Source organism: Sphaeramia orbicularis, unplaced genomic scaffold (assembly GCF_902148855.1).
Source record: "Sphaeramia orbicularis unplaced genomic scaffold, fSphaOr1.1, whole genome shotgun sequence".
NCBI classification, from domain to species: domain Eukaryota; kingdom Metazoa; phylum Chordata; class Actinopteri; order Kurtiformes; family Apogonidae; genus Sphaeramia; species Sphaeramia orbicularis.
This window is the reverse complement of record NW_021941674.1, coordinates 1-20,225: the sequence shown is the minus strand read 5'-3', so window position 1 is coordinate 20,225 and position 20,225 is coordinate 1. Positions and strand designations below refer to the sequence as shown.

Genomic DNA, 20,225 nt, shown 5'->3' with positions numbered 1-20,225 from the left:
TTCATTCTTATTTTCTGAGGTATTGGCTTTTTATTCATATTGTTGCACTGACTGGAGTAGCACAGTGACAATAAAGGCTATTGTATTCAGTTCAATTCAATTCAATTTTATTTATACAGCCCAATATCACAACAAAGTCACCTCACAGGGCTTTTCAGAAAGTGTTGGATTGATTAAAAAAAAAAAAAACACTATTGTATTGTATTCTATGTCTTATTTTCCTGTTTTTGACGAGAACTTTGAAATTCCCAAAAATATGACAAAAAAAAAAAAAACAATTTTTCTACACATGAATTCATTGTAGATGTTAATTTAAAACTTGCCAAAGAACATCTGCAGCTGTTGGATTTACTTTCATATGAGTAAAAGTTGATAAAAGCTGAATTTTTTTCTGTTCTGTCGGTGAGCAGATGTTATTTTCTGAACAAAACTCTTCTGTGTTGTCCATGAATCCTTTAAATCACTGCTGTAGGTTTACAGTTTAGTGTTTTTTAAATTTCAAAGATTTAAAAGATTTCCAGCTGTCAACATTATTCATATTGTTGCGCTGACTGGAATAGCACAATGACAATAAAGACTATTCAATTCAATTTTATTTATACAGCCCAATATCACAACAAAGTCTCCTCACAGGGCTTTACAGAAAGTGTTGAACTGATAAGAAAAAAAACAAAACATCGTGTGGTATTCAATGTCTTGTTTTTTCTGTTTTGATGAGAACTTTGAAATTCCCAAAAATATGACAAAAAAACATTTTTTCTACACATGAATTCATTGTAGATGTAAGTTTAAACTTGCCAGATGGCCACAACACAAAACCTCCTATCTGAAAAAAATCACTTTCTTCAGGAAACAAAAAAAAACGTGGATCCTGGAGGATTCTGTTGGGTTTCTGTAAATTGGCTTAGAGTCTGGTTTCGACCAACTCTTTATGTGAAGTGTCATGAGATAACTTTTGTTATGATTTGGCGCTATATAAATAAAATTGATTGATGGTTCAGTTTCATTATCGTATGGTCTTTGTTGTTGTTGTCAGGTGACCTTCATGTCATAAGAAAGGGCAGGATTATCTCACAGATAGACTGAAAATGTGCAGTCATCCTTGTTCTCACCATTTAATGTGAAAACCCAAAATCTAAAAATTTGCAGATAGGAGGTTTTGGTTTTTTGCCATTTACTTTCATATGAGTAAAAGTTGCTAAAAGCTGAATTTTTTTTTCTGTTCTGTCGGTGATCAGATGTTATTTTCTGAACTAAAACTCCTCTGTGTTGTCCATGAATCCTTTAAATCACTGCCGTAGGTTTACGGTTTAGTGTTTCTTACTTTACTATTTTTATTTGTTTATTTTTACTTTTATTTAACCAGGATGTGCCATTGAGATTAGGAAGCTCTGCCACGGCAGCAGCCATGCAAAGGTCCAAACAACATACAACACATACATGATACACACTACACTGTAATAGTAATAGTATAATAGTCTCATATGCCCTGGTTCCTCTACGTGGTATCGGCTCGACTGGACTCGCCTTTTTGTGTTTCCATTACGAAAAAGGACCTGGAATCTGGTACCCGGTACTACTTTTTTGGTATCACCTCCGCCGAGGTTCCAGGACTGGGGATCAGATACTAAAATGTGACGTGTACACACTGCAGACCACTGATTGGTCAGACAGTTTTCTCTGTGACCTGCCGTTTTACAAAAAACAGATGCGGAAGTTGACAGTAAATATAGCGATAGGTTAATCCACACGATGACAGCTGTAAAACTACATCATGGTTGGAGGAGATTCAGTCTTTGGTGGCCGACGTAAAAATTCAGATGAGACAACACGCAACGAGAGAGTTTATCAGCAACTTTCTGAGCAGACGACATGGAAGTAACGCGCCGCATCCAGGTACTGTACAGTCAGTAGTATCTTGTAATGGAAACGCTCTCCAGGAATACCGAGCTGAGCTGAGCCGAGCCGAGTCCACGTAGTGGAAACGCGGCATTATGTTTCCATTTATTTCTAAGTATCAGTTCTGATTTCCGGCTGTCGATATGTCCTTGAACTCACCGGCAAACAGGCCAACGTTGGACTGACCGGACTCAAAGGGACACCGGGCCTGACCCACCACCTCCTCCCCGACCTGTCCAGCGTGGTCATCTAGAAGAACACCAGAGGAAACCCAGGAGACACTTTGACTCAGCACTCATGTTCATGTTTATTTCATTATCATACTTTTAGTACCTTTTAAGTTATTTATGGTGTTTTCGATAGATAGATAGATAGATAGATAGATAGATAGATAGATAGATAGATAGATAGATAGATAGATAGATAGATAGATAGATAGATAGATAGATAGATAGATAGATAGATAGATAGATAGATAGATAGATAGATAGATAGATAGATAGATAGATAGATAGATAGATACTTTATTAGGGAAGTTCCAGTATTCAGCAGCTTTCCAAACAGCACAAGGAGATAAACAGCAGACCGTCCAAAAGCCAACAGTGGGTTAGTACCAGGCTGACTTTCAGGTTCGTGTACATAAACTCTAACAGACACCGGCTAAAGAACTACAGAACGACCTCTAAAAGAGTTCCTGTACAATCCTGTAAATACAGACTTCTGGTTGGATTTACACATTTCAGGGCAGTGACAGAAAGTGAATATGTGTGTTCTTAGTTTAGTGTTTGGTTTTAAACGGACTTTCATCAGCCATTTTTAAAAACAGATTAAAAATGTGTCTTTTCAACAGTGTTAAGTTGTGTGTGCATGTGTGAGTTTAAGTGTGTGTACATAGGATTGTTTACTTGCACGCACACTCTCTTTTTTATGGTTGCTTTTTACTGTCACTATATCATAAATCTGTTGTGAAGCACATTGACTCTGCCTTGTGTGTGAATGTACTGTACAAATAAAGCTGAACTGAATTTATGTTGTTTTCTTGTATAGTTTAGTTTTAACGTATGGCTGTGATTTCTATTTTGTGGAACTTCAGCTGCTGTCTGTTTTGGTCAGAACGCTCTGGAAAAAGTGATTTTTAATCTCAGTGAGCTTTTTTCCTGTTAAATAAAGGTTAAATACATAAATAAATAAATACTTTCAGACAGTCTGGGGTCTTCAGGGCTGTTTCTGATGCTGGTGTGAAATAGTTTGTTGCTTTGAACATTTGGAGGAAAATGCAAATGCAAGCCTGATTTGTTAATTAGCATCTGGTTTAGAAATGAAGACAAAAGCAAAAATCAAACATTAGTGTGTTTTGTTTGGAGATTCTTCCATGAGCGAGACTAAAATAATGTTGTTATTGTTCTGATAACTGTACTGAGTCTAAAGGGACAGAGTTTATTCTGGTGTTTATAACCTCTATGTAAATGTGTTCCCTTTAAAGATGATATTGGAACAGGAAATGGAAGCAAAAAATGTTTCTAACGTCCATTTTTGACCATTTTTATTAACATTTTATATTATTCATATAATAGAATTTACATTTCAAACATGTAAAGTCTGTGACCTTGAACTATTATCATAAACTACAGCTCCCATGATGCTTTGTTTCATATTTTCCTGCCTTTTTTCTTTTAGATTTTAGTGTGTTTTTGGTTCTGATTTCATCCTGTAAATAAACATTTATGCTAATATTCATCAGAAACACATTATTTTCCTTGAAAATTACCCTTCAGGGAAAAGACAGGTTTCATCCTATTAGACAGTCCAGGGTCTTTGGGATTGATTTGCTAATTAGCATCTGGTTTATAAATTAAGACTGTGTTTCTCAACCTTTTTTGAAGAAACGCCTCTTTTAATCAGCATGAGCCTCCTGAAATGAACCCAGAAACCAGACACGGAAACACAGAGAAACTGCTGATCCACTGAAGAAAAATAAAGTAAATGGACAAAAACATTCAGAATGATCCTATGGACATGAAACAGATCTTAAATTAAACATAGAAACGAGTCATTGATGGATGTTTCTAAACTATATGACAAAAGTATTGGGACACATCATGTCTACAGCTGTACGATGTCTTGTTCATGACGATTTGAGATAAAAACATTAAAAATTTCCTTAAGTTTAATGGTAGATTTTACTCTATTCTGTTCCTGTTTTGAGTTATTTGATCATTGTTTACTCTACAAATATGAATTATTGTATCTGTGAAGCATCATGTAGTCCAAAACCCAAAGAGATTCACTTTAACACAAGAAAAAGTGAAGAAAAATGAAGTAATATGGTGTTTGTTCTTAAAAATAACTAAAATGAACCCATAAACCATAAACTGAAACACTGAGAAATTGCTGCATAAAAATGACTCATTGATGGATGTTTATAAACTATATGGACAAAAGTATTGGGACACATCATGTCTACAGCTGTTCATATAAACCATGAGCTAAATGCTAAAGTTAATCAGATGTTGCCAAAGAAATCCATTATTTTCTGCTAAATGACCCTTTTTTTTTGGTGTAAATATGTTGTCACATGCTGTCAGCTATGTCCATCTCCCCTCATCTGATGGAACAGGCCTTATCTTCAGAGCTCATGTGCTAATGTGCTGCTCACTTCGTGGTCTTATTAGCTGCTGATAAAGTTATTGACGTGTTATATAAGGTGATAAGTGGCAGCTCATATTTCACTGTCGGCTGTCGTCGTGCTGAGGTTCTGGGGTCCGGCGGCGACGCCGGCTGAGCTGGCTAACGGAGGCTGGAGCCTGCGGGAGCGTTTAGCCTCCTGAAAAGCCTCATAATATACCTGTCTGCCACCGAGCCTCGGGGGAATGGGGCTGTTTATAGCTGCGAGGCTGCACTCACAACCCGCCGCACTGTCTGGGTTTACCCTACAGACGCTTGCTCAGAGTCTGCAGGACATGCTCATATTTGGACACAGTTCACCCTTCAAATACGCGTTCTTTTGCTTTTCTTTTTGGCTTTTATCAGATTTACTTCTGGACTGTAGACCAGCAAGAGATGTTATTTAGGTTAACAGAGACATTAACATTTTAATCATTTCAGATGTTACTATATCAGTAAGGCAGAAAAAGGCATGTATTATGTTGTATAAATGTGAGATGGGGGTGGGATTTAAGAAGTTGCTATTTTGTCTTGATCATCTGTATTAATGCATTTGCTTGGATATTAGTTCCTTGTACACAAAAAATGTAATTTTTTTTTCTTCTGATCAAAACAAATGAATGAATGAATGAATTTCTAAAACCTAAAATAATGTTGTCATTGTTCTAATAATTGTACTAGAGCAGCGGTCTCAAACTTGCGGCCCGTCAGATGATATTTTGTGGCCCTCAACTTGACATCAAAGTTTTAGGCTGAATCCTAATTCCCGCCTTGGCCCTCCCCCCTCTGTTTTGCATGATGACTGCTGATGACGTACCAGGTCTGGAAGGGTTGGACTGTAACACACTGGTCTTGCACTAAAATGTCAGATGACCATCCTAAGGCTTATTTTAATTATTTAATTAATTTAAATTAATATCAATATAAAAAACAAAAGAGAAAATGTATGAACCAAAAAGGAAAAGAAGAAATGAAGTATTATAAGTTGTTTTGCTTGATGAGTGTTTTATTTTGCAGATCTAAGTTGTTATATTCTGATTTATATTTGTATCTGTATTTTGTATTTTCATTTTATTTGTACTGAACAGTCAGAGAAAGGTTTGGTTCGTGTGTTGTGTGTGGTTGCGTTGAAACTCACACCTGTGTGTACTGAACTTGGAGAAAAGGTCAGATTCTACGAAAAAAAATCCTATTTTGCAGCTTTGGAAAGTTTTTTGTGGTAAAGTGAGCCGAGCAGAAAAATTAGATTATGAACTTAGGGACTTTCTGTGGTCAAGAAATGCTAGCCTCCTCGTGTAAGCGTTAGACGGAGGCGTACCTAATGAAGCTATTTGTGGTGAAGCCATGCAAACTAAAGCTGAACCCTTTGTGCAGATGTCAAACCAAGGTGTGATTGACAGATGTCCAAGGCACTTGTTAAACTTAAGTGAACTTTCAAATGTGTGTTTTCTTAGAATCACCTCACATGGAGCACTTGACGTATGTCTGATGTGTTTTACATAGTAACAACTGTCAACCAATCATATGTGTATGTTGAACTTATGGACCAAATATGGAAGTCTTCCAAGTGACCAAAGACTAAAATGTAATGAAGGAGACTTTTAGATATATTAATATGAAAAAGCAGATTTAGGGAGTTCGTCGTAAGAGATACTAGTTGATAACTGACTTCTTTTTGATGTTCGCATTTTTGTAATTTTTTCTTTTTTTGCCTGAAGCAATAAATCAACCTTTGTTTTAAATTTTTAAACCTTTTTAAACATAAAGTGGTAAGTTGATCATTTAAATTAAGCGTTCACCCTCTGGTAGCAGCTCCAGCTTTAGCTGGACTTCATTTTAACGGAGTAATGGAACAGTTTGGAGAAACACCGGCAGTCATGCATTTCGCAGGCACGCAGTTTAACTCAGGGCGAAGCTAACATAGTTCCTAAGTGTACAAATTCTAAAGGTGTCTGAGGCGGTAATCCATTAACCAACATTAATGTGTTTTTGTGATTTACTGCAGCTACGTGCTAACAGGACCATTTCATCGCAGAATGTTTCAACCCCTAACCCTTACAGCTCTGTTTAAAGGGGTAGTGCCAAGTGCAAGGGCCAAGGGGGAGGGGCTAAGGGTGAACTGGGATTGGGCCTTAGTGTTAGTGCAGCATTCACGCAGTTCTCAAACGCACCTTTGCCGAGTCCTGCCGCGTTTTTATTTTATTTATTTTTATCACTTATGGGCTACCGTAGATAGTCTTTTGACAGCTTCTGGAAACATTTGTTGTCGACAGTCATTTGTTACTTTGAACAGTTATCATAAACTACAACTCCCATGATGCTTTGTCACATATTCCTGGGTTTTTTTCGTCATATTTTAGGTGTGCTTCAGGTTCTGATTTGAGCTGTAAATACATGTTTGATGTAATCTCTGCAGATCTGGATTAGACACAAATCCAAATGGTGGTTTTTAATGGCTGCCAAAACCAGAAATATGGGCATGATGGGAAAAAACAAATTAATAAATAAATGAGGTTGAGTTTAATTGAGTGGAAGTTCAGTCCTGTAGTTTTTCCGACCGCAGAGATGATTGATGCTGAGGTTGTTTCAGGTCAGATTTTTATAATTAACAGTCGTGTCAGTCTGGAGCTTCCTGTCGCTTTCTATTGGACGGCGGCGTCAGGAGGTTGAAAACCGACGCCACGCTGTCTTTAATAAAGCTCCGTCCGAGGTTTTAGAGCAAACAGACCACGGAGACACGGCTTAAAAATGACAACCATCAGGAACTCCATTCATCACAGGACACGACAGGGTTTATGACACGAAATGGAAGCAAATGTGGACGTTTGGACCGTTTTTACTCAATTAAACACAGATGCTTGATTGTTTTGGTTTGGTTTTTTTTAATCCATACTGCTGTACAGCTGTTCCTGTTCATTTTTACCTCCATTTCATCTTAATGCAGGTCTCTACTTTGTTATTACTATTTTTCTTTCTTTCTTGGTCCTGTAATATATTTCTTATATATGTACATTCGATGTTGTGCTGCTACTGGAATCTCAATTTCCTGAGTTCCAATCTAATGTAATCTGATTGAATCTCATCTAATTTAATCTAATCAAATTTCATTTACCTTAATCTGATCTAATTTAATAAAATCTAATCTAATCTAATTCAGTCTAATGTAATCTAAACTAATTTAAATAATTTAATTTAATCTAGTCTAGTCCAATCTAATCTAATCTAATGATACGATTGTGACATTTGGATTTTTTTTTTATCTAAGATTTAACATTTTCATTTGAGGTAATTTTCTTTTTCTGATCCGATTCAGCTCCAGGATTAATTTCTGATGCGTTTTACAGAAGTGGACGCTGATGTGATGGGTTCCATTCCCACTTTCAACAGCCTGGGGTGTTAAACTTCAACACCAGCCAAACTCACACATCTAATCTTTTAAATCCAAGAGGCGACTCCTTCCATCTGAGCGGACGTTCAACTTTCATTCGTTCGTGTCCTAAACGCTGTACGACGCTCACCGACGCAGCCTTTAAAAACACACATCAGCACTTTGAGTCAAATTCCAGATTTTCTAAACTTTTCAGCCTAAAAAACCAACGTCAGTGAGAGTTTGATCTTTTATCCATATATTCATCAAAACTGAAATCACACGGACGTCTTCTCCCGCCGCAGAACGAGAGCAGGAATCAGCGTTTTTCTTCTTTTGTTTAACAAGTGCAGCGTTCCATTTGAGATCCCGACTCTTCTAACGTGCCTCGTCTTCTTCAGGTGTCGTTTCCACTGCCGCCGCGGAGGGTTTCAAAGCTGGTGCAGGCTCTTCTAAACCGGGTCAGCGCCCGTCAATCAAACCCCGGTGGCTGAGAAAAGCTCGGACTGGCGCCTGGAATCCTGCCTTTTGTGAGAAGGAGTCGCATTTGGTGTCTCAAACTTTGAATTAAAGTTATCGTACAGAGGATGAAAACGACGCCTTCGTCTGTGCGCTCATTAGCCCGACGTTTAGCGCCATGTGTTTGGAAATTCAACAGAGAACAAACGCCCAGAGCAGATGACTTAATGCACAGAGAAGGATATATTTAAAGGCGTATCACTTTAATTCTGTCAGACCTCGTGTTTTTTTTTTTTTGTTTTTGTGGTGCATGGTGTTTTCGATCATTTTCTTCTTCTACACTGTAAAAAAAATCTGTGATTTTAACAGAATTTTCACTGTTTATTTTACAGATTTCTCCTGTATTTTAATATACAGGAAAATATCAACTGGAATTCCAAAAACAGACAGTGATTTTACACGTCAAGTGCAAAATAACGTGAAAAACTGTAACTTGTGAATAACCATAAAATTTCAATTTTTTTAAAAGAATTTTTTTCTTTTTTTCACAGAAAAATACAGTTAAAATACATTTGCAATGTATTATAATTTTCACAAATATTTATTTTCAATTTATGAGATGAAACTGTTAATTTAAAGTTTAATACTGTAAAAAAAAAAGAAAGAAATAAAAGGAGATAAAATTACTGACAATAACGGTAACAGAAGTATTTGTTCTGGTCAGTTGAACCAGAACTTGTTTGTTAATTGACAAATATCTTGTGTAATTACAGGAGGTTTCACGACAAAAATGTTGAATAAATGTATTTTTGTGAATGTATAACATGTATAAGCACTGATAAACTGTCCCAAATACAGTTTTTATCAGTGGATTGGACAACTGAGTCTCACTGAAAATTATATATATATATATATATATATATATATATATATATATATATATATATATATAATATACTATATTCTATATAATTTTCAGTGAGACTCAGTTGTGTATATATAATATATATATATATGTAATTTGATTGTTTTAATACATGAAAATATTCTTTATTAAACATTAAAAAGTTTTTAAAAAAAAAAAGTAAAATCTTATTTAAAGTCTAGGACAAAAAACTGTATTTTAATTAAAAAATCACTGTATTCTTCTGAGATGATTATTTTCTGTTATTTAACAGCATTTTTTCAGCACCCCTGCTGCTGGAATACTACTGTTTTTTTTTTTTACAGGGTTTTTCTTTTACAGTGTAGTTTCAGGTTCCCGTTCAGCCCAGTACAATAAGAACACAATAACCCAGGGGTCTCAAACTCATGTTCTTCCAGGGGCCCACATTCAGCCCAATTTAACCTGAAGTGGGCCGGACCAGTAAACTAACAGCGTGATAGTCAATAAATAATGACAACTCCAAATTTTTTTTGTGCAAAAATAACATTCAGTTATGCCAATATTTACATTTACAAACTATCCCAAACAAAAGGATGTGAATAACCTGAAAAAAAATGAAATTTGTTAAGAAATGTGATTAAAACTTTATCAATATTATGCCTCGACTTATCATTTATACATATGTATTACAGATCAGATCTACCAAGGCACAAAACATTTAGCAAACAGGCAAAATATGTTAAAATTACACTTAATTTTATTAGACATTCAGGTTGTTCAAATTTGTTCAGGTTATTCACATTTTATGTTAAAGGATAGTTTCTGAATGTAAGTATTTTTTAAAATGTAATGTTTTTTGCACTAAATCAAAGAGAAAAAAATTGGTGTTGTCATTATTTATAGGTATTATGATATTATTTTTTGAGTTCGATGCCCTAAACTTGCACCTTGAAAATTCATCCCGCGGGCTGGATTGGAAACCTTTGGTGGGCCGGTTTTGGCCCCCGGGCGCATGTTGACGCCTGTGCAATAACCTATAAATAATAGTCATGTCCCGATCTGGATTTTTTTGGACCTGTTTGTCGGTTTGTGTTTGTTTGTTGTCATTTTGTGTTTATTTGTTGTGGGTTTGTGTTTGTTTATTTGTCATACCTTGTAGTTTCTGCAGGTCGGGTTGAAGGCGTTCGTTCCGCAAGCAAACAACGTTTCGTCGTTTCGAGGAACCAACACTTTGACGTAGTTGTAGCACTCGTCCTGAAACGGAAACAAGACGAGGAAAAACACATTAAAACACATTAAATATGAAAGTAAAACTGTGACACGTTTCCACTTTATCTGAATATGAGTGAACGTGTTGGTTTTTCTGAATGCATCTGATTTTGAGTCTTAAACAAGTTTTTAAATTCTTTGTGTTTTATTGGTTTATTGGAAATTTAAAACTTTGCTTCTAAGTGTTCAAATAATAAATAAATTAATAAATAATAATACATAATAATAATAATAATAATAATAATAATAATCATCAGTCAATCTACCACTTCTTCCAAGAAAAGTGCTTAATTATATATAAAACTTTGTTAATTTTGAACACATACCAAGGTAAAGGCCTCATTTAATTACAACAGAGAAAATAGTGGGAAAAAAACAACAACAATTGATTTCTAATTATTCAAATAAATCAGTTTATTCTGTATTATAGTAAAATCAGTTGGTTATTTATTGACGTTACACTGGGACTAAAATAAGCAGAAGTGGAAACACTTTGTTTTTTGACAAAAACTGTTCAGCAAAAGAAAGAAAGAGAAAAAAGTCAGAGAAAGAAAAGCGAAAAAAGGCACAAAAAGAAAAATGAAAAGACAAGAAACTGGAAAAGGAGAAAAATGATGGAAGGAAAAAAAAAGAAAGAGAAAAACACGAAACAGAACAAGAGCAAGAACAGAAAGAAAAGAATAAAACAGTGTGTAGATGACGTGGGACTGGTTGGACTCACGCTGTTCTTGCCTCGAACCGTACATTTACTGACGTCCTTGGATCTCCACGTCAGGTTCTGAAACACATGAAAGAAACGTCAGCGTCACATGTTCAAGGGCCACGGGTCTATGAAGTCACACGTCTGAGGAAAAACTACAACAGAGGAGGGTCAGATCTGGACCTGGACCTGGACCCACTGGAGGAGGGTCAGATCTGGACCTGGACCTACTGGAGGAGGGTCAGATCTGGACCTGGACCTGGACCCACCAGAGGAGGGTCAGATCTGGACCTGGACCCACCAGAGGGGGGGTCAAATCTGGACCTGGACCCACCGGAGGAGGGTCAGATCTGGACCTGGACCCACTGGAGGAGGGTCAGATCTGGACCTGGACCCACTGGAGAAGGGTCAGATCTGGACCTGGACCTGGACCCACCAGAGGGGGGTCAAATCTGGACATGGGACCCACTGGAGATGGGTCAGATCTGGACCTGGACCCACCAGAGGGGGGTCAAATCTGGACCTGGACCTGGACCCACTGGAGGAGGGTCAGATCTGGACCTGGACCCACTGGAGGAGGGTCAGATCTGGACCTGGACCTGGACCCACCAGAGGGGGGTCAAATCTGGACCTGGACCCACTGGAGGAGGGTCAGATCTGGACCTGGACCTGGACCCACCAGAGGGGGGTCAAATCTGGACCTGGACCCACTGGAGATGGGTCAGATCTGGACCTGGACCCACTGGAGATGGGTCAGATCTGGACCTGGACCCACTGGAGATGGGTCAGATCTGGACCTGGACCAACCGGTTCCACTTCAGAACCAAACCAGAGATGAGAAACATTAAAAAGATGAAAAACACACAACAAGAATTAAAAGAGGAAAAAATGCAACAAGATGAATATTACAAAAAGACCAAAAAACACAAAAACCAAAGGAAAATACAAAAAGAAAAAGATTGCAACAAGACGAAAAATATGCGACAAATGAAAGACACAAACAAAAAATACACAAAAAATGAAAAAGACACAACAAGAATAAAAACAGAAAAAGATGTAACAAGATGAATATTATGAAAAAGACCAAAAATACAAAAAACTAAGAAAATGCAAAAGAAAAAGATGCAACGAGATGAAAAATATGCAACAAATGAAAGACACGAAACAAAAACTACACAAAAAAGAAAAAGATGCACAGAGAAAAAACCGACGCAACAAAATAAAAAGACAAAAATGAAAACTAACAAGTGTTCAGAGAACGCAAACCTCCTCCAAGCACCCTGAACGTGTGTGCATGTGTGGATCGACGATTTCTGTTTAAATTCAACAGTTTCCAGGTTTGTTCCATACAGCAGAAAAACTGCGGTCAAACATGGTAATAAAAAATAACAAAAGTCAACAGAGCGTAACGGAAGAGAAATGGAGGGAAATGATATTTTGTACAAAGTTGAAGCTTGGTACCAGTCATGTGTCTGTCCAATTCTATTCCATTCCAATCAATATTTGTTGAGTTCTAATGAAAAAAGTGTGGGAAATGGGGATTTTCAATGTTCAATGTATGTCCACAGAGTCCACATTCCACAGTGGATGGGACAATGTAGTTCCAGATACAAGAGATTGTTCGAGCTACAGGTGGATCAAATTGTGAGGCCTAATCGTATCGTTTGAATTTTTTTTATGAATTTTCAAAAAGTGTTCAATGATGACAGAAGGAAACATTGTAGATGTTGTGACCCTGCTGTGACCTGAACTCTGGCCTACTTGGCCCAAAATGTAATGGGTTGGTCCCAGGGCCTAGGCATATCTGTGGGGAAGATTTGGAAAGATGGGTGGAAGAGTTTTCTGTAAAGTTGCGAACACACAAACAAACAAACAAACACACAAGCAGTGATCACAGTACCTCCTGGTGGAGGTAAAAAACAGACGCCAACAAATAAAAGACACAAATGAAAAGTCAAAATGTAAAAGACACAATAACAAAAAAAGTCATAAAACAGAACAAGAAAAAGACACAAAAAAATGCCAAAGACACAAACTCGTAGCAAAACACAACCCACGAAGGACGTAAACAATGTTATTAAACAAAACCTTCGTTAAAAACAGACTAAATCTGCGATGTTCGAACGCCTCGGACTCGTCTGTTGAGTCTGAATTCCACATCTGCTGTTGGATCTGCGTCTCCATGTGGATCTGACTTTCATCCTGTTGTTGAATCGCTTTTATCTGAGCTGTGACGTTAGCGGCGCTGGTGTTAACCGTGCGTCTCCGCTGAGGGCCGCCGACCACAGGTTTGCCCCCCCCCACAGTGACGTCTTATTTCTAACTCCGGCTCTGAGGCTGAATCTGAGCCGGGGACTCGAGGTCGGATCGATGATAACGACACTAACAGCTCACATCAAAGCGCCGCGGCGGGCCTCCGTCCCACATGCACCGGGAGGCCCATTACCGCGGGGAGGCGTCCTGTAACCTCGACGCTTTGATGAGGAGGAGGTGTTGAGATCAAAGGCGGCGAGTCGCACGCCGCCGCCGTTTTGTTCTGCCGTCTGATATCCACAAATGGAAAAAAGGATGCGTTTGTGTCTGCGGTTGTTCTCGGAGCTCGAAGGAAACCAACGACGCCATCAAAACAAAAGCTCTGATTAGAAACCAGAGAATCCACAGGCGAGCCAACACGAATTCAACACATTTTCTGTGTTCCTTTGGTCTGATTTCATTCATTCCATTCACATTAAGATCCGTCCAACAGGCTCAGAGTTCCTGTGATGAACCATCTGAACCATGTTTACGTCCACGAATGTTACATTTTCACCCATGAATGAATGTTGGACTTATTATGCACACACGCATAAAAAATACACTAAAATACATGAAAAAACCCCACAAAAAATACACTAAAATACACAAAAAAACACAACAGATGTACTAAAATATACACAAAAATTCAAAAAAATACAATAAAATACACACAAATATGCTAAATACATATAAAATACACAAAAATATCCTAAAATACACAACAAACAAGCAAAAATACAAATACAACACTCCAAGATAGACAAATGTGCTAAAGACACAATACATAAAATACACACAAAATAACACAAAAACACATTAAAATACACAAAAAAATCCACAAGAAATGAACTAAAACTGACAAAAATATTAAAAAATAAACAAGAAATAAGCTAAAATATACAAATAAAACACTCCAAGATAGAAAAATGTGCAAAAATAGACACAAAATACACACACACAACCATAGAAATACACTAAACTACACCCCCCCCCCCAAAAAAAATGAACGAAAAATTAAAAAATAATTCTAAAATACATGAAAATACAAAATAAAATTATAAAGAATACACAAAAATATCCTAAGATACACAAGAAGTAAGCTAAAATACAAATAAAATACACTAAGATAGAAAAATATGCTGAAGAAAACACAAAATACAACACAAAACACAAAAAAAAAACAAAAAATACAAAAAATTCAAAGAAAATATACTAAGATAGAAAAATATGCTGAAGAACACAAAAATACACTGAAATACACAAAAATATACCAAAAAAAAAGTTAAAATACCCAAGAAATAAACTAAAATACACACAAAATACACTAAAGGATACAAAAATAGGGGAAATCTGCTAAAATACACTTAAATGGACTAAAACACAGTTAAAAAAAAAAAAAAAAAAAAAAGGAAAATACACTAAAATACATAAAAATAGTCTATGCTAAAATACATATAAAAATAAACAAAAAATGCTGAAATACACTAAAATGTGCAAGAAATATGCTGAAATACTCAAAAATACACTAAATTACACAAAAAATACACTAAAATGCACTAAAATACACAAAAAGATGTGTTAAAATAGACTAAAATATACCAAAAACTACACTAAATACAAACAGGTTATCTGTAGGTTTGAAGAGACTGAATTTATACATTTTTAAGACATTTTTAAGGTGTCAGACATCAGACCTTATATTCACATCAATATGTACAATATGTTAAAATGACCAACACTAATTATACAATTCAGAAAATATTTAAAAATTTCCAAAGTTAATATAGTTATATCAATTATTGTGTCTGTGGAATTTTGAGTTTTATCAATTTTAAGGAGAATTTAAGGGAAACTCCACAGGAAACTGGATGACGAGTGGAAAAATCTAGAGTTTCTCACCAGCCGAGGCACGAAGTCGTCCACAGCCGTCGTCAGATTCACAGCGAAAACGTGATCCCTGAAAGCGAAAAACACAAAACGGTCAAACATACGATACTTCACATGACGTGGACGTGTTACCAGATCAGTCATGTCAAAAAAATGGTCAATGGAAAAGCAACTACTTTACTGTTTGCTCATGTTGGTAATTTCATTAAAAGCCTTCGTGTTTCCATCTAAATTAAATCATTTTCTGTGTTTTCACTGCTGTCAGATGTCAGTATGTAAAGGTTACAATCCTACTTGTGTTTATTTTCAGAGCTACGAGTGTGTAATGAGATAATTCGATGCATAAATCCTCAGGGTGAGACTAGAAAAGACACTATTTTAGTCGTTTCACTGCGAGAAAAGGCAGAAATAAGAGCTTTAACAGTGTTGTGGATGACTGGCCTTGAGTAAAACAGCTGTGAGATGGAGAAGAACCAAAAAAAAAAAACAGAGGAAAAGGATGAAAAAACCCAACATGAACTGGGCCGTGTTACTGAATGACCTCATCCATCCGAGCGGTGGAGAAACGCTGAATAGAAACCATTAAAAACAGATTTAGGCTTTAGAAAACGCTGGTTTTATGTGTTCGATGTGTGCAAACCTGATGGTTTCATAGAAAAACAGCTGTTGTCTCAGATCATCATCTACGGCTCCTTTATACACGTTTATTACACGAGTGGATCTATATGTTTAGAAGTCTCACAAAACACAGGGACATGCATGGATGTGGAAAAGAAAATATAGGACATAAACATAGATATAACATTTGAAAAATTATATGTAATAAAAGCTAAAATGTATCAGAGACATTCTATAAATGTGAGAGAAAATACATGAATACTAGAGTGGAATGATACTGGGTAATGAAAGCCATAAATAATGCATTGTTGTTGGGCTATATTACTTTTTACACAGCATTTTGTGCATGAAAAAACAAGATACTTAAACATTTCTCAAACTGCATCGGTATGTATGTATGTATGGTATGTATGTATGTAGTATGTATATGTATGTGTATGTACTTATGTACGTATGTATGTATGTACTTATGTACGTATGTATGTATGTATAGTATGTATGTATGTATGTATATGTGCATGTACTTATGTATGTATGTATGTATGTATGTATGTACTTATGTATGTATGTATGTATGTACTTATGTACGTATGTATGTATGTATATGTATGTATGTATGTATGTATATGTATGCATGTACTTATGTATGTACTTATGTATGTATGTACTTATGTATGTATGTATGTATATATGTACATACATATGTATGTATGTATGTGTGTATGTGTATGTATGAATGTATGTATGTGTGTGTATATATATACGGGTGGGGAAGCCAAATGTACAATGAACATTTAGTTGTTTTTTCTCAGCACGCACTACATCAATTGTTTTTAAACCAAACATATTTGATGTCATAATCATACCTAACACTATTATCCATACCTTTACAGAAACTTTTGTCCATATGAGTAATCAGGAAAGCAAACGTCAAGAGTGTGTGATTTGCTGAATGCACTCGTCACACCAAAGGAGATTTCAAAAATAGTTGGAGTGTCCATAAAGACTGTTTATAATGGAAAGAAGAGAATGACTATGAGCAAAACTATTACCAGAAAGTCTGGAAGATACTGTTAAAGAAGAATGGGAGAAGTTGTCACCCGAATATTTGAGGAACACTTGCGCAAGTTTCAGGAAGCGTGTGAAGGCAGTTATTGAGAAAGAAGGAGGACACATAGAATAAAAACATTTCTATTATGGACATTTTCTTGTGGCAATAAATTCTCATGACTTTCAATAAACTAATTGGTCATACACTGTCTTTCAATCCCTGCCTCAAAATATTGTACATTTTGCTTCCCCACCCTGTATGTATGTATGTATGCATATATGCATGTGTGTGTGTGTGTGTGTGTGTGTGTGTGTGTGTGTGTGTGTTGGGGGTACGCTCCATAACTACCTGTGGGACACAGGACATTTGTACAAAACATTGTTCAGTCATTTGTGCATTAACTGATACCCACGTTCTGTATTTTTGCATTTTGAAAGTTCAGTGTTCATTTGTGGTAAACACTGTAATTTACTGAGTGTCTGTGAACGTCTCACAGTATTTCCTGAGGTGCTGTGAACGTGACCTCACAGTAACAGAGGAACAGTGAGGGAGAAGAGGAGCAGGTTCACTGGATTTGACCAACTACAGTTCAAAAATAAAACCTTTTTCTATAAATGAACCTGAGGACTTTTGTGCCACAAAGCTGCAACAAAACGCAAACCGAAACCGAAACTGAACATGCTTCGAACGTCAGACCAGGCTTCTGTGCCTCTGTTCCACTCTGTTGTCATGTTTTGGGTTTTTTTGCAGCCGTGCTCAGAATTCGCTGCTGTTGAATGTATACAGAGGAAACTCTGCTCATGGGTTCTGCTCGTGTGCTTCCAGTGTTGTGTTCTTCACATAAACTACATGGATTTGTTCAGTACACAAGGCCCGAACTGAAACAGTTCAGTACAAACGAGTGCACCGTTATTCACCTCTATAAATATGAGTAAAAGTAAACAACATGAGTTAAAATCTATAAATATGAGAGTACAAGTACATAAGAGCTAAATGTATAAATATGAGATGTAACAGATTAATCATGGATGGCTGATCATAATTTGGACGTTACTTTCCTCATGTAAACAGAAAGAACAGACAGAACCAGAGGACAGTGAATGCAACACATGGATGGAACCTTTCATTGGACCTGTCAGTGTGAATATTTTAAATTGTGTTCCTGTATTTATTTAAAAAACAGCAATAACTTCTCATCCATTGACTATAATAAGTGAATATTTACTGTCTTTGGACCTGACAATAAGGTGAGAGTCGTTTGAATAAACAGTCGTAGTGTTTGACGGTGGAAACAAAGTTCAGCTTCAGTTCAGACTCTGAATAAGACACTCCAAGTCCATAAATTGGTGAAAACTGTCAGAAAAGGCCGGCTCCTATCAGTCTGTGCAGCTGTTCCTAAACTACACCAGGTCTGGACATGAGATCCCGCTTCCCTCAGTTTGATGTTTTTATTCCGTTTCCATGGAGACGGACACTCAGCTGTCTGCATGAGTCGGTGTTGTGTTCGAACCTGGCGGCGATGTACAGCATGTGGTTGATTCGTAACATCCTCTGGAAGTCCAGGCCCAGTCTGAGGGTGTCGTTGTCCTGGAGTAAGCCCTGGAAGCCCGGGTACTGGTAGGACTCTGCACAAACACAAAAAACATAAACACACAAAACACACATAAACACAAAACACAGAAACACACAAAACACAAACATAAACACACACATGAACACACACAACACATAAACACACAAAACACACACAACACATAAACACAAACATAAACACACATAAACACAACATAAACACACAAACACAAACAACAAACAAACACAAACATAAACACAAACATAAACACAAACATAAGCATAAACACAAACATAAACACAAACACAAACATAAACATCAACATAAACACAAACAAACACAAACATAAACACAAACACAAACACAGACACAAACATAAACACAAACATAGCATAAACACAAAATAAACACAAACATAAACACAAACACAAACATAAACACAAACATAAACACAAATATAAGCATAAACACAAAAACACAAACATAAACACAAGCATAAACACAAACATAAACATAAACACAAACAAAAAACACAAACATAAACACAAGCATAAACACAACACAAACACAAACATAAACACAAACAAACATAAACACAAACACAAACATAACACAAACACAAGCATAAACACAAACACAAACAAAACACAAACATAAACACAGACATAAACACAGACATAAACACAAACACCTGGGGGTGAAACCAGGACTCACACACAGTTTTCAAGCACTTTTAACCCATTAAGGCCCAAACAACTACTGACGACAAAACCCACTTACTGATCTAAACTGTTTAAGAACTTCTGAACCACTAAACTACTACTGTCGTCTTATCTGATCTTAAGTCTTAACTCATCTTATTTTAGTCTAATTTGATCTTAAGTCTTATCTTAAGTCATCTTGCTTTAGTCTTATCTGATCTTAACTCATCTTACTTTAGTCTTACCTGATCTTAAGTCTAAACTCATCTTAGTCCTATCTGATCTTCTTATCTTAACTCATCTTACTTTAGTCTTACCTGATCTTAAGTCTGAACTCATCTTAGTCTAATTTGATCTTAAGTCTTAACTTAACCATCTTGCTTTAGTCTTATCTGAGCTTAACTCATCTTACCTTAGTCCTATCTGATTTAGTCTTATCTTAACTCATCTTATTAGTCTTATCTGATCTCAACTCATCTTACTTTAGTCTTATCCAATCTTAACTCATCTTACTTTACTTACCTGATCTTAAGTCTGAACTCATCTTAGTCTAATTTGATCTTAAGTCTTAACTTAACCCATCTTACTTCAGTCTTACCTGACTTTAACTCATCTGATCTTAGTCTAATTTGATCTTAAGTCTTATCTTAACTCATTTTACTTTAGTCTTACCTGATCTTAAGTCTTAACTCATCTTATCTTGGTCTAATTTGATCTTAAGTCTTATCTTAACTCATCTTACTTCAGTCTTACCTGATCTTAACTCATCTTATCTTAGTCTAATTTGATCTTGACACATTTTCATTGTTTTATTAAAAGTCGTGGTACTTACGCCCAGGTGACCGTGCTGATTGGC

At 36.3% G+C, this 20,225-nt stretch overlaps 1 protein-coding gene across 1 annotated transcript in view; it reads right to left on the bottom strand.

Annotated features, from left to right (window-relative positions):
• Nucleotides 1-19,913, bottom strand: part of LOC115416781 (semaphorin-6D-like) — a 58,625-nt gene extending 38,712 nt beyond the window's left edge. Inside the window, 7 exon segments of the mRNA XM_030130646.1 lie at nt 2,059-2,133; nt 2,136-2,148; nt 10,428-10,529; nt 11,266-11,322; nt 15,439-15,496; nt 18,606-18,720; nt 19,892-19,913. Coding sequence (XP_029986506.1) covers nt 2,059-2,133; nt 2,136-2,148; nt 10,428-10,529; nt 11,266-11,322; nt 15,439-15,496; nt 18,606-18,720; nt 19,892-19,913 — 442 coding nt within the window.
• Between the last annotated feature and the right edge of the window lie 312 nt (nt 19,914-20,225).